Source organism: Rana temporaria, chromosome 1, assembly GCF_905171775.1.
Source record: "Rana temporaria chromosome 1, aRanTem1.1, whole genome shotgun sequence".
NCBI classification, from domain to species: Eukaryota; Metazoa; Chordata; class Amphibia; order Anura; family Ranidae; genus Rana; species Rana temporaria.
The window spans coordinates 670,616,647-670,627,422 of record NC_053489.1 but is presented as its reverse complement, the minus strand read 5'-3'; the positions used below and the strand labels follow the sequence as shown (position 1 = coordinate 670,627,422).

Genomic DNA, 10,776 nt, shown 5'->3' with positions numbered 1-10,776 from the left:
GACGTAGGACATCTGGGTCAGCAGCCGGTCCATACAAAGTTTGTAGTAGTTTGTACTGCATATTGGACCTCCTATCATCAGGATTGTTTTCAACGTTTAAGACGCAAGATTTGTTTTCACACTATTTTTCCAATTGGGATTACAGCTGCAAGCTGATTTGGCTTGCATTTGCCATTTTGAACTTTGTTTCACATTTGGACTTATTTTTAATTCAATGTTAAAAGGGTTACTCTGTTCACACATGGTCCCTTATTAGTTTAGTTTTGTTAGTATTTAAATCACAGCGCAACTCCATTCCTTCTTTCTTTACATTTTTTGTGTGTATAACACTTAGTTGTTGCAGCTTATGTCACTGTAGTTCTTTTTAGCGCAGTATTTTTCTGTTTTTCTCCATGTATATACAGTAAGCAACCAACTTATTCTGCATGGAATAAATCAATAAATATGTATATACTCGAGTATAAGCTGAGTTTTTTAGCACATTTTTTTGTGCCGAAAATGCCCCCCTGTGCTAATACTCGAGTCTCACGGTGTCCATCTGCAGCCTCATGCGCCTGATCTCCCGTCACTGTGACATGCAGTTTAGTCGACAGCCATCCAGTGTAACAAAGCCCCGCCTCCTCCTCATCTTCATCCGTGATAGGTGGAACATTGACTCACTGCTGGGAAACTGAATCAGTGTTCCGTCACGGACGAGGAGGAGGCGGGGCTTTGTTACACTGGACAGCTGCCAACTAGACTGACCGCATGTCACAGCGCCGATGTTCTGGGGATCAGGTACATGAGCCTGCAGATGGACACAGTGAGGCAGGGAGATGGGCACAGTGAGGCTGCAGATGGACACATTGAGGGAAGAAAGATGGACACAGTAAGGCAGGGAGATGGGCACGGTGAGGCTGCAGATGGACACAGTGAGGCAGGGAGATGGGCACAGTGATGCTGCAGATGGACACAGAGAGGCTGCAGATGGGCACAGTGAGGCTGCAAATGGGCACAGTGAGGCTTGCGATGGGCACAGTGAGGCTGCAGATGGGCATTGTTGACCCGCTTTTCTACTTACAGTAGCTGCTGCATTTCTCACCCTTGGCTTATACTCAATACATTTTCCCATTTTTTTGTGCTAAAATTAGGTGCGTCGGCTTATATTCGGGTTGGCTTAAACTTGAGTATCTACAGTAATTTTATGATGGCGTGGGACATCCAGTGTACAGTATATTCTCATATAGATGATTGTGTCTCTGACTAAGAGTGGCTTTTGACTGGTTGCACTTTACAAATTCTCATCGAAAATTGACATTGAATAAATTAAAAACAAACAGAAAAAATGTCTTTATCAAGTTTATTGTCAAGCAGAAAACTTAAAATGTTTTTACACATTTAAAACGAATGATGGAGACGTCTGAAGGACCCAATTCTGGGGCTTGTGGCTCCCCAGTCGCTGTATCTCCTGTACTCTCCAGGTCTCAGGTAATACTGACGTCCTCTGTAGTTGGGCTCCTCATAGAACATCCAGTAGCCATCTTGGACTTGGACGGAGTGGATGTCATTGTAGCGGAATCTCTCATTGACATGAGGGCAATCCTCAGTGAACTCCATCATCTGACCTCTGAACTCTTCTCTCTCGTAGATCCTGATTCTGAAGGAACCTTGGTGCTGTTAAAATAAGTTACACCACAATAAAACATAAGTCAATGATAGAAAAGGCAACTGGTCACATTACTGCTATAATTTACAATAAAAATTCACCCAAAGATTTTTTGAGGGTTTGGATAGATTGTAGAAATACTCAATATTCTCCCACATGTTAAACTGAAATATTAATGATTTGGGGTCAGAAGAACTTTCTTTTGATCTTCTATAGTATATTTTAAACCACTTCCGGACCACCCACCTTCGTTATACGTCCCTACTTTGAAGTGGAATATAGTTGTTATGGTAGTATCCTCTTCAGGAGTGGGCGGTCCTCTTCAAGATATAATGCCCCCCCAGGCAAATTCCCCCCAGGCCAGTTCTCCCTTGAGTGTAATGGGCACTTGACATCAGTATCATATAAGCTGCCCACAGAAAAAGGTTACTTTGCCATGCTTAATACAACTGTGCTCCATCAATTTTGGCAATTTTTTTTTAAACAAAATTAAAATCCTTGGCTGAGTTGAGGATTTTTGTTTAGCCCTACAGAGCAGAGTAATAGGAGAGAGGAGAAGTAAACTCCATTGGGTCAGTGTATACTGGCAGGACAAGTAAAGCTTAAAATATTTTTTTTTGGCTGTACAATCAATGGCCCCCTATGATTATAGGAGTAGTTCACCTCATAAAAATGACACTGATAGACAGCTTTGGCCCTTATTCAGAGTACCCAATGTGTTATTACCTGGGGGCTCAGACGGCAAGACTTAATGGAGTCATTGTAGCCCATCCATTGCTGGAAGTCAGGATACTCTCCTCTATGGAGGAAGTACTGGTGTCCTCTGTAGTTGGGGAGCTCATACAGGATCCAGTTCCCACTATCCACACGGATGGAGTTGCAGCGTCTGAAGTATGAGGACAGGTCGGGACATTCAGCGCTACACTCGTAAGAGCGACCCTGGAAGTTCTTGTCCTCGTAGAAGATGATCTGTTGAATAATAAAACAAGATCAGGTCAATTCAGGATCAATAGAAAGGTTGAGTTTTAAAATTATATGAAACAGCGTGGATAATATTTTTAATACAGCCATTCTCAACCAGGGCTCGTTGGAATCCTAGGCTTCCTCCAGAGGTTGCTGGGAATTCCCTGAGCTGTGGCTAATTGACCTCCAATCTGATGATGCCTTCATAGATCCAGGTCCATCACCACTTGGCGGAGCCAGTAGCATGGCACCAATGATCTTTAAATATGTCTGTAAGAGTGGCCTTCTAACCACCACTGTAAGGGAGGCATTCTTCCCACCAACCAGCAAAGTAAGGGCCATTTTTTCCTAAAGACCCCCATTGGACTAATCCTAGCAGGGGTTTCCCTGAGATATGAAAATTATTTCAATGGTTCCTCTGGGGTAAAAGGTTTGAGAAAGACTGTTTTTAATTGAAACACTACACCTAATATATCACAGACTTCTGTCATTGACCTCAACCTCATTGAACATCTTTGGGATGAATTAGAATACCAATTGTAAGCCAAGCGTTCTTGACCTGCATCAGTACCTGATCTTATAAATACTCTTTTGGTTAATTGGGCCCACATTGGCTAAATGGGCCCACATCTACAAAAATACTCCAAAATATCGTAGAAAACCTACCCAAAAAGAGCTGGCGACTGTTTTAGGTGTGATGGGGAAGCAATTCCATATTAATGGCCAAGGTTTTGGTATTTCCAACAAGTTCATATAGGTATAATGGTCCGGTATTCACAAATGTTTGGCCATATAATGTAAAATGATAGACTTAGCTATGCCAGATAATGTCCATCTGATGAGCTGCCTATAAAATAGACCTCAGAATTTACAAATCCACACAATTTTAAGAATAAAACTCAAACAGAGTTATGCAGCTACTAACAACCAATATCCACAGGCTGAACCATTGGCTAAATATTCATTTTATATTTCAATACTTTCAAGCCCTTCTTACCTTTCCCATTGTGCTTGTCTTGTCAGTGGGCTCCTGTTGGTCTGCACTGGTAGATGGCTGGTGGGAAATGGCCTTTATATACCCTGCAACATTTCTCATATGTTTAGGCTTTGACCAATCAGAATGAAGAGCTATTGCACGCTATTGAGAATTGTTCAGTGTTTCTGTGAGACCATTGTTTGTATCGTTCCCCTTGCATCAGCACCCAAATGCTTTACCTAGACTGCCTACACAAAACCTTTGCTGCAGCAACCAGTCACTTGAATAGGTTGGAATCTGTGTATATGTGTGTTTTATGTAAGACGTTATGTGATTATAGCGTTTTGGATTCAAAGTATCATTACATTTGTTTTTTGCAAATGACGCCAAATTATGTCCCTATAAGATGTTTCTGACTTACAATCTGCTCTTATTGGACAACTGTGTGGAAAATGAAGTTTAATGTAAAATTAAAGCAGGAGTTCATCCGAAAAACATTTTTTAACATTAGATTCATGCTCATTTTGTCTAGGGGAATCGGCAATTTTTTTTTAAAACGAAGCAGTACTTACCGTTTTAGAGAGCGATCTTCTCCGCCGCTTCCGGGTATGGGCTGCAGGACTGGGCGTTCCTATTTGATTGACAGTCTTCCGACAGGCTTCCGACGGTCGCATCCATCGCGTCACGAGTAGCCGAAAGAAGCCGAACACACCGACGTTCGGCTACTTTCGGAAAATCGTGACGCGATAGATGTGACCGTCGGACCGTCGGAATGCATTTAAATTGTGAATATTGTGAAAATGACAGTTGCAGTTTGGGAGTTAACCACAGGGGGCGCTGTAGGATTTAGTGTTCAATTAGTGTGTGTTTACAACTGTAGGGGGGTGGGGCTGTAGGTCTGACGCCATCGATCGAGTCTCCCTATATAAGGGATCACTCGATCGATGCAGCGCCATAGTGAAGCACGGGGAAGCCGTGTTTACATACGGCTCTCCCCGTTCTTCAGCTCCGGGGAGCGATCGCGACAGAGCGGCTATAAACGAATAGCCGCGCCGTCGTCCCGGATCGCTGCCCGCGGGAATCCGACCGCCGCATGTAGCGGGGGGGGGCGGGGGTCCCGATCGGACCCCCCACCAGCTAGAAGGCAAGGACGTACATGTACGCCCATTTGCCTGTACGTGCCATTCTGTGGACGTACATATACATGCGGCGGTCGGAAAGTGGTTAAGTATTTGGGGACTAAAACATGCCTGCCTTTACACTCATATGAACTTTAATGGCATCCCAGTCTTAGTCCGTAGGGTTCAATATTGAGTTGGCCCCGCCCTTTGCAGCTATAACAGCTTCAACTCTTCTGGGAAGGCCGTCCACAAGGTTTAGGAGGGTGTCTATGGGAATGTTTGACCATTCTTCCAGAAGCACATATAAATCCTACACAGGTTCCTATACCCACTCATAACCATGATTTTGGTATTTAGGCCATAATCTGTACCACCTGTAGCGCCTGTGTACTTTATACTACCGGTGCTAGTTAAATTTAAGGGTAGATCAGAGTGTAGTTAGACTCTGATCCAGATTGTTAAGTGCAAAACAGGGTCTCTGTCTCAGCTTGGCTGTGGGCTATTCTGTTGCATTGGGGTGTTCTTCCAGCCCCGGTGCTGCAGGTGGCAGCAGTGGAGTCAACTTCACCAAGGAGGGTCTGTGGCAGAGACTTTATCCTACAAATTGTCCGAGTGATACTCCGGCTGCCAGGTCGGTGTGAGAGGCCTGTCCGGGTACACTAAACCCACTCCGGCGGGAGTGGCGCAGAGAAGTGTTACGCTTGGGAGTAGGACTGTTTCCTATCATCACGCCTGAATCTGCTATTCTACCTTTACTTTCCTCACCACAAATTTACTGTTTTTACCCAGCATATGGTCCCAAAAATGTGTCAAAAGTGTCCGATGTGTCCGCCGCAATATCGCAGTCCCAATAAAAAAATCACAGATCGCTGCCATTAATAGTAAAAAAAAAAATGATTAAAAAAAAAATTTCATAATTCTGTCCCCTATTTTGTAGGCGCTATAACTTTTGTGCAAACCAATCAATAAACGCTTATTGCAATTTTGTTTTACTAAAAATATGTAGAAGAATACATATCGGCCCAAACTGAGGAAAAGTAAAAAAAAAAATGGGATATTTATTATAGCAAAAAGTAAAAAATATTGTGTTTTTTTCAAAATTGTCGCTCTTTTTTTTACCGCCCCTAGGGCCCTGGATGGCAACCCCCCCCTTTTATTATATATATTTTTCTTTATTTTCTCTTTCTTTTTTTTGTAAAGGGCCCCCCGCTTCTCAATTCGCGGCAGCCCCCCCCCCCCCCGCTTTTCAATCTCAGGCATCCCTGAAGCTCTCAATCTCAGGCGGCAGCACCCCCCCCCCCCCCGGTTCTCTGCTCCAGGAGGGCCCATGCCTGAAGCTGTGTAAAGGGGCCCAATAATTCCTGATGGCGGCCCTGAAGGGGCCCCATAATTCCTGATGGCGGCCCTGGGTCAGTGTAGTGGTCAATGTAGGAATCAGGTAGGTTAGTGCAGTGGTCAGGTAGGTCAGTGTAGGAATCAAGTTGGTCAGTACTACTGTACTAGTGGAAAGGACTCAGGGGGTGCTAAAAGTCTGGCAGTGGGGTGCAAATTTCTTGCCTCATCCCGGGCTCTGACAACCTACGCTATACCACTGACTGCATATATAATTTGAGGAAAATATGCGTATAAAATACTTTACCATTTTCCAATAAAAAATAAATAAATACGTCCCCGGATTTCATTTAAAAAATCTGGTCACCAAAGCAGAACTGCTTAATTTGTTCTGATCCATTGGGGTGATCAGATGTCAGATCTGAAGTGGTTAACATAATGCTATTACATACAGTACATAAAAACATATCTATATATATATATATACATTTTAGACCCTTCACATGGGTGTATAGCTCATCTATATAGCGATTCAGTTCGCATGCGCCGCGCTTTATAAGTTTTTCATTCATTCATTCATTCATCTCTGTTTATCTCTCGTTCAGGTGTGGTACGTATGAATGCTGATGCACCCAGAAAGATTCAAACAATAGTTATAGAAAGAAACCAAGCAAAGTTCAACACAGTAAAGGGAAAAGGCCATTCATACTCCACACAAAGCACAACGTCAGCATGTGAGTGTGTAAGCAGTAAAGGACGTATATAAGGGCCATAGACATCCCAGCAGTTACTGGTGTAAGCGAATAGCAGCACGGTGACAAATAAAAAAAAATGGGAAAGGTGAGTTTATAAAAACAATTCTTTTTTTTGGGGGGTGGGGGGAATTAATAATTAAATGCCAACCCTTTCCAACTTGTTTTTTCTTTTCTGTTAAAGCGGATATCTGCTGAGAAAAAAATATTAAAAGCCAGCAGCTACAAATACTGCAGCTGCTGACTTTTAAAATCGGGACACTTACCTGTCCTGGAGTCCAGCGCCGTCCGCAGCAGAGGATAAGCGATCGCTCGTCACCCTGCTGCTCCCCCCGCCATCCTCGGTGAGGGAACCAGGAAGTGAAGCGCTCCGGCTTCACTGCCCGGTTCCCTACGGCGCATGCGTGAGTCGCGCTACGCCTGATGATTGGCTCCCGCTGTGTACTGGGAGCCGAGTGTTCCCAGAACACAACGGGGGGGGGGACAGGAGGTAACGTCATGCCCGCAGTCCGAGACTGTATGAGCGGAAGTGGGTGCAAATACCTGTCTTTAGACAGGTATCTGCACCCCCCTCCCCCTGAAAGGTGTCAAATGTGACACCGGAGGGGGGGAGGGTTCCGATCAGCCGAAGTTCCACTTTAGGGTGGAGCTCGGCTTTAAGATTTGGGAATTAATTAAATTGTTATTACTGTCTTTGGGAGATTTGGGAATTTTCCATTCTTTCCTGTCCGAGTGTCTGACAGAAGTGAAGGAAAATCGAATAAAGATGTTGATGGCAATATATGCAAGCTATGCGCAAATCTATCCATTAACCATATAGGGGTGTGGCGAGGATAGAGGGAAGGGGCCGGTGCGCCCTTAATGGACGGGCCGCCCCTGCATCCCAGTCTTGGTTCGTAGGGTTCAATATTGAGTTGGCCCGCCCTTTGCAGCTATAACAGCTTCACCTCTTCTGGGAAGGCCGTCCACAAGGTTTGGGAGGTTGTCTATGGGAATGTTTGACCATTCTTCCAGAAGAGCATTTGTGAGGTCAGGGGCTGATGTTGGACCGCATTCTGTGCAGGCCAGTCAAGTTCCTCCACCTCAAACTCCCTAATTTATGTCTTTATGGACCTTGGTTTGTGCACTGGTGCGCAGTCATATTGGAACAGGAAGGGGCCGTCCCCAAACTGTTCCCACAAAGTTGGGGGCATGAAATTGTGCAAAATGTCTTGGTATGCTGACGTATTCCCTTCACTGGAACTAAGGAGCCAAGCCCAACCCCTGAAAAACAACCCAACACCATAATCCCCCCCCACCACCACCAAATGATTTGGACCAGTGTACAAAGCAAGGTTCTAGTCTGAAGAACTCACTAAAGAAGTTGGGGAAGAGTGTCCACTGTCCTGTGGTATTGTGAGTTCTATTCCTCCGTCACTGAACAGTGCCTGGTGGATATCAGAAGGCGGCAACTGATAATTCTGTGTCAGTGTGATACCATTACGATAGTGTTAAAAATAAAAAGTGTCCTCCCTTGCCTATAGCTAAAAAGATCATAGATGTCAGTAAGGCCTCGTACACACGATAGGTTAACCAGAGGACAACGGTCTGATGGACCGTTTTTATCAGTCCAAACCGATCGTGTGTGGGCCCCATAGGTTATTTAACCATAGGTTAAAAAAAAAGCCAACTTGCTTTAAAATTAACCGATGGATTCCTAACCCGATGGGTCAAAACCAATCATTAGTAGGCACGACAATCGGTTAAAAATCCATGCATGCTCAGAATCAAGTCGACGCATGCTTGGAAGCAATGAACTTCGTTTTTTTCAGCACGTCGTTGTGTTTTACGTCACCGCGTTCTGACACGATCGGTTTTTTAACTGATGGTGTGTAGGCACGATGGACCATCAGTCAGCTTCATCGGTTAACCTATGACAACGGTCCTTCAGACCATTGTCCTCTGGTTAACCTATCGTGTGTACAAGGCCTAATAATTGAGAGACAGATATTGCCCATTGTTCAAGGAACCACTAGTAACCTCTGGAGAAACCATTGTTGAGAAAGACTGATATAAAATGACATGAAATTCAAGCTCTTCTCCACCCTGATCAAAAAAAATAATAATAATATTTTGTCTGATCTTTAAGAATTTATCTAACTGTGATCTTGTGTGTGTCCAGCTGATAGTCTTTAGGTTTATATAGTGTTGAACGTCCCATCTATTTATTTGATAATCAAGAAGTAAAATTAATTACATGGCTTATACGAGTAAATGTCTACCATTTTATCTCTTTAGATCATCTTCTACGAGGATAAGAACTTCCAGGGTCGCTCTTACGAGTGTAGCGCTGAATGTCCCGACCTGTCCTCATACTTCAGACGGTGCAACTCCATCCGTGTGGAGAGTGGGAACTGGATCCTGTATGAGCTCCCCAACTACAGAGGACACCAGTACTTCCTCCATAGAGGAGAGTATCCTGACTTCCAGCAATGGATGGGCTACAATGACTCCATTAAGTCTTGTCGTCTGAGCCCTCAGGTAATACAATGGGAGTTAAAGCATAACGCTGCCCCTAGCCATGCGACAAATGTCTTGTTTAGTCATCTTAGGATCTTGATGCCTGTGATCCATCTAATACTTGTAATGCCGCGTACATACGATCGGAAATTCCGACAACAAAACCTTTGATACATTTCCGACGGATGGTGGCTCAAACTTGTCTTGCATACACACGGTCGCACAAACGTTGTCGGAAATTGCGAACATCAAGAATGCGGTCACGTACAGCACGTACGACGGCACAATAAAACTGAAGTTCTATACCAAGTACGCCACCCTTTGGGCTCCTTCTGCTAATCTTGTGTTAGTAGAAGTTTGGGGAGAGAAAATTTGCGTGTTTTCAGCCTCGTGCATTTCAGTCCGTTAAAGTGTGACGAATGTGCTAACTCCATTACGATCGCTAGTTTTACCAGACCGAGCACTTCCGTCTCGTACTTGATTCAGAGCATGCGTGGAATTGTCCACACGTGCTCGGAATTTACGAGAACGGATTTTGTTGTTGGAAAATTTGAGAACCAGCTCTCAAATTTTTGTTGTCGGAAACTCAGACGGCAAATGTCCACATTCAATTACACCTGTCGGATCTTTCGGCTATCTATGCGTAACCTGATTCTATGAATCAGTCGCATAGAGATACGACGGCGTATCAGGAGATACGCCGTCATATCTCTTCTGTGAATCTGGCCCATAGTGTATCTAGGCACTGAAATGGCGAGAAAAAAGTGAGAAAACACCTAATAGTTTCCTTTCCCCTCTACACTCTATACAAAGCTAAGGCATGGTTGAATTATGCTTTAATTGGTAGTGTTGATGTTACAGGTTTGACTGCTTGGGTAATTTCAAGTTTCGTTTTCTTCTTTAGCACCAAGGTTCCTTCAGAATCAGGATCTACGAGAAAGAAGACTTCAGAGGTCAGATGATGGAGTTCACTGAGGATTGTCCTCATGTCTATGAGAGATTTCACTACCATGACATTTATTCTTGCCATGTCAATGATGGCTACTGGATGTTCTATGAGGAGCCCAACTACAGAGGACGTCAGTATTACCTGAGACCTGGAGAGTACAGGAGATACAGCGACTGGGGAGCCACAAACCCCAGAATTGGGTCCTTCAGACGTGTCCATCATTCCTATTAAATGTTTAAAAATATTTTAAGTTTTCTGCTTGATAATAAACTTGATAAAGACATTTTTTCCGTTTTGTTTTTCATTCATGCAATGTCGATTTTCGATGAGAAAGCAGCAGCCCGTACAACCGGTCAAATGCCAATCTTAGAGACACAATCATCTACCATGTATATAAGATTATATTGTACACTGGATGAGAGTCGCCAGGGCAGCCATCAGAAAATTTGGGGCCCCTTACACAGCTTTAGCCATGGCCCCCCTGGAGCAGAGAACCGGGGGAGGGGGGGGGTGCTGCCGAAAATGAGAGAGTGAGATCT

The 10,776-nt window shown here is 44.1% G+C and overlaps 2 protein-coding genes across 2 annotated transcripts; one reads left to right on the top strand and one right to left on the bottom strand.

Moving 5' to 3' along the window:
* Window positions 1–1,325: 1,325 nt before the first annotated feature.
* On the bottom strand, window positions 1,326–3,706 carry LOC120924610 (gamma-crystallin-3-like). Its single transcript, XM_040335605.1, has 3 exons — window positions 3,606–3,706; window positions 2,372–2,614; window positions 1,326–1,653 (listed from the first exon to the last, which is right to left on the bottom strand). The coding sequence occupies exons 1-3, from the start codon at window positions 3,702–3,704 to the stop codon at window positions 1,378–1,380; spliced, it is 618 nt and encodes a 205-aa protein (XP_040191539.1). The 5' UTR covers window positions 3,705–3,706; the 3' UTR covers window positions 1,326–1,377.
* Window positions 3,707–6,831: 3,125 nt separating this feature from the next.
* On the top strand, window positions 6,832–10,520 carry LOC120924613 (gamma-crystallin-3-like). Its single transcript, XM_040335608.1, has 3 exons — window positions 6,832–6,877; window positions 9,067–9,309; window positions 10,193–10,520. The coding sequence occupies exons 1-3, from the start codon at window positions 6,869–6,871 to the stop codon at window positions 10,466–10,468; spliced, it is 528 nt and encodes a 175-aa protein (XP_040191542.1). The 5' UTR covers window positions 6,832–6,868; the 3' UTR covers window positions 10,469–10,520.
* The last annotated feature ends 256 nt before the right edge of the window (window positions 10,521–10,776 follow it).

Excerpts from the sequence above, each read along its gene's own strand:
- LOC120924610 (XM_040335605.1), bottom strand. The coding sequence starts at position 3,704 with ATGAGAAATGTTGCAGGGTATATAAAGGCCATTTCCCACCAGCCATCT. Across the intron at positions 2,615-3,605 it reads AGACAAGCACAATGGGAAAG|ATCATCTTCTACGAGGACAA; the intron begins GTAAGAAGGGCT and ends ATTATTCAACAG. Across the intron at positions 1,654-2,371 it reads CTTGCCGTCTGAGCCCCCAG|CACCAAGGTTCCTTCAGAAT; the intron begins GTAATAACACAT and ends TTATTTTAACAG.
- LOC120924613 (XM_040335608.1), top strand. Across the intron at positions 9,310-10,192 it reads CTTGTCGTCTGAGCCCTCAG|CACCAAGGTTCCTTCAGAAT; the intron begins GTAATACAATGG and ends TTTCTTCTTTAG.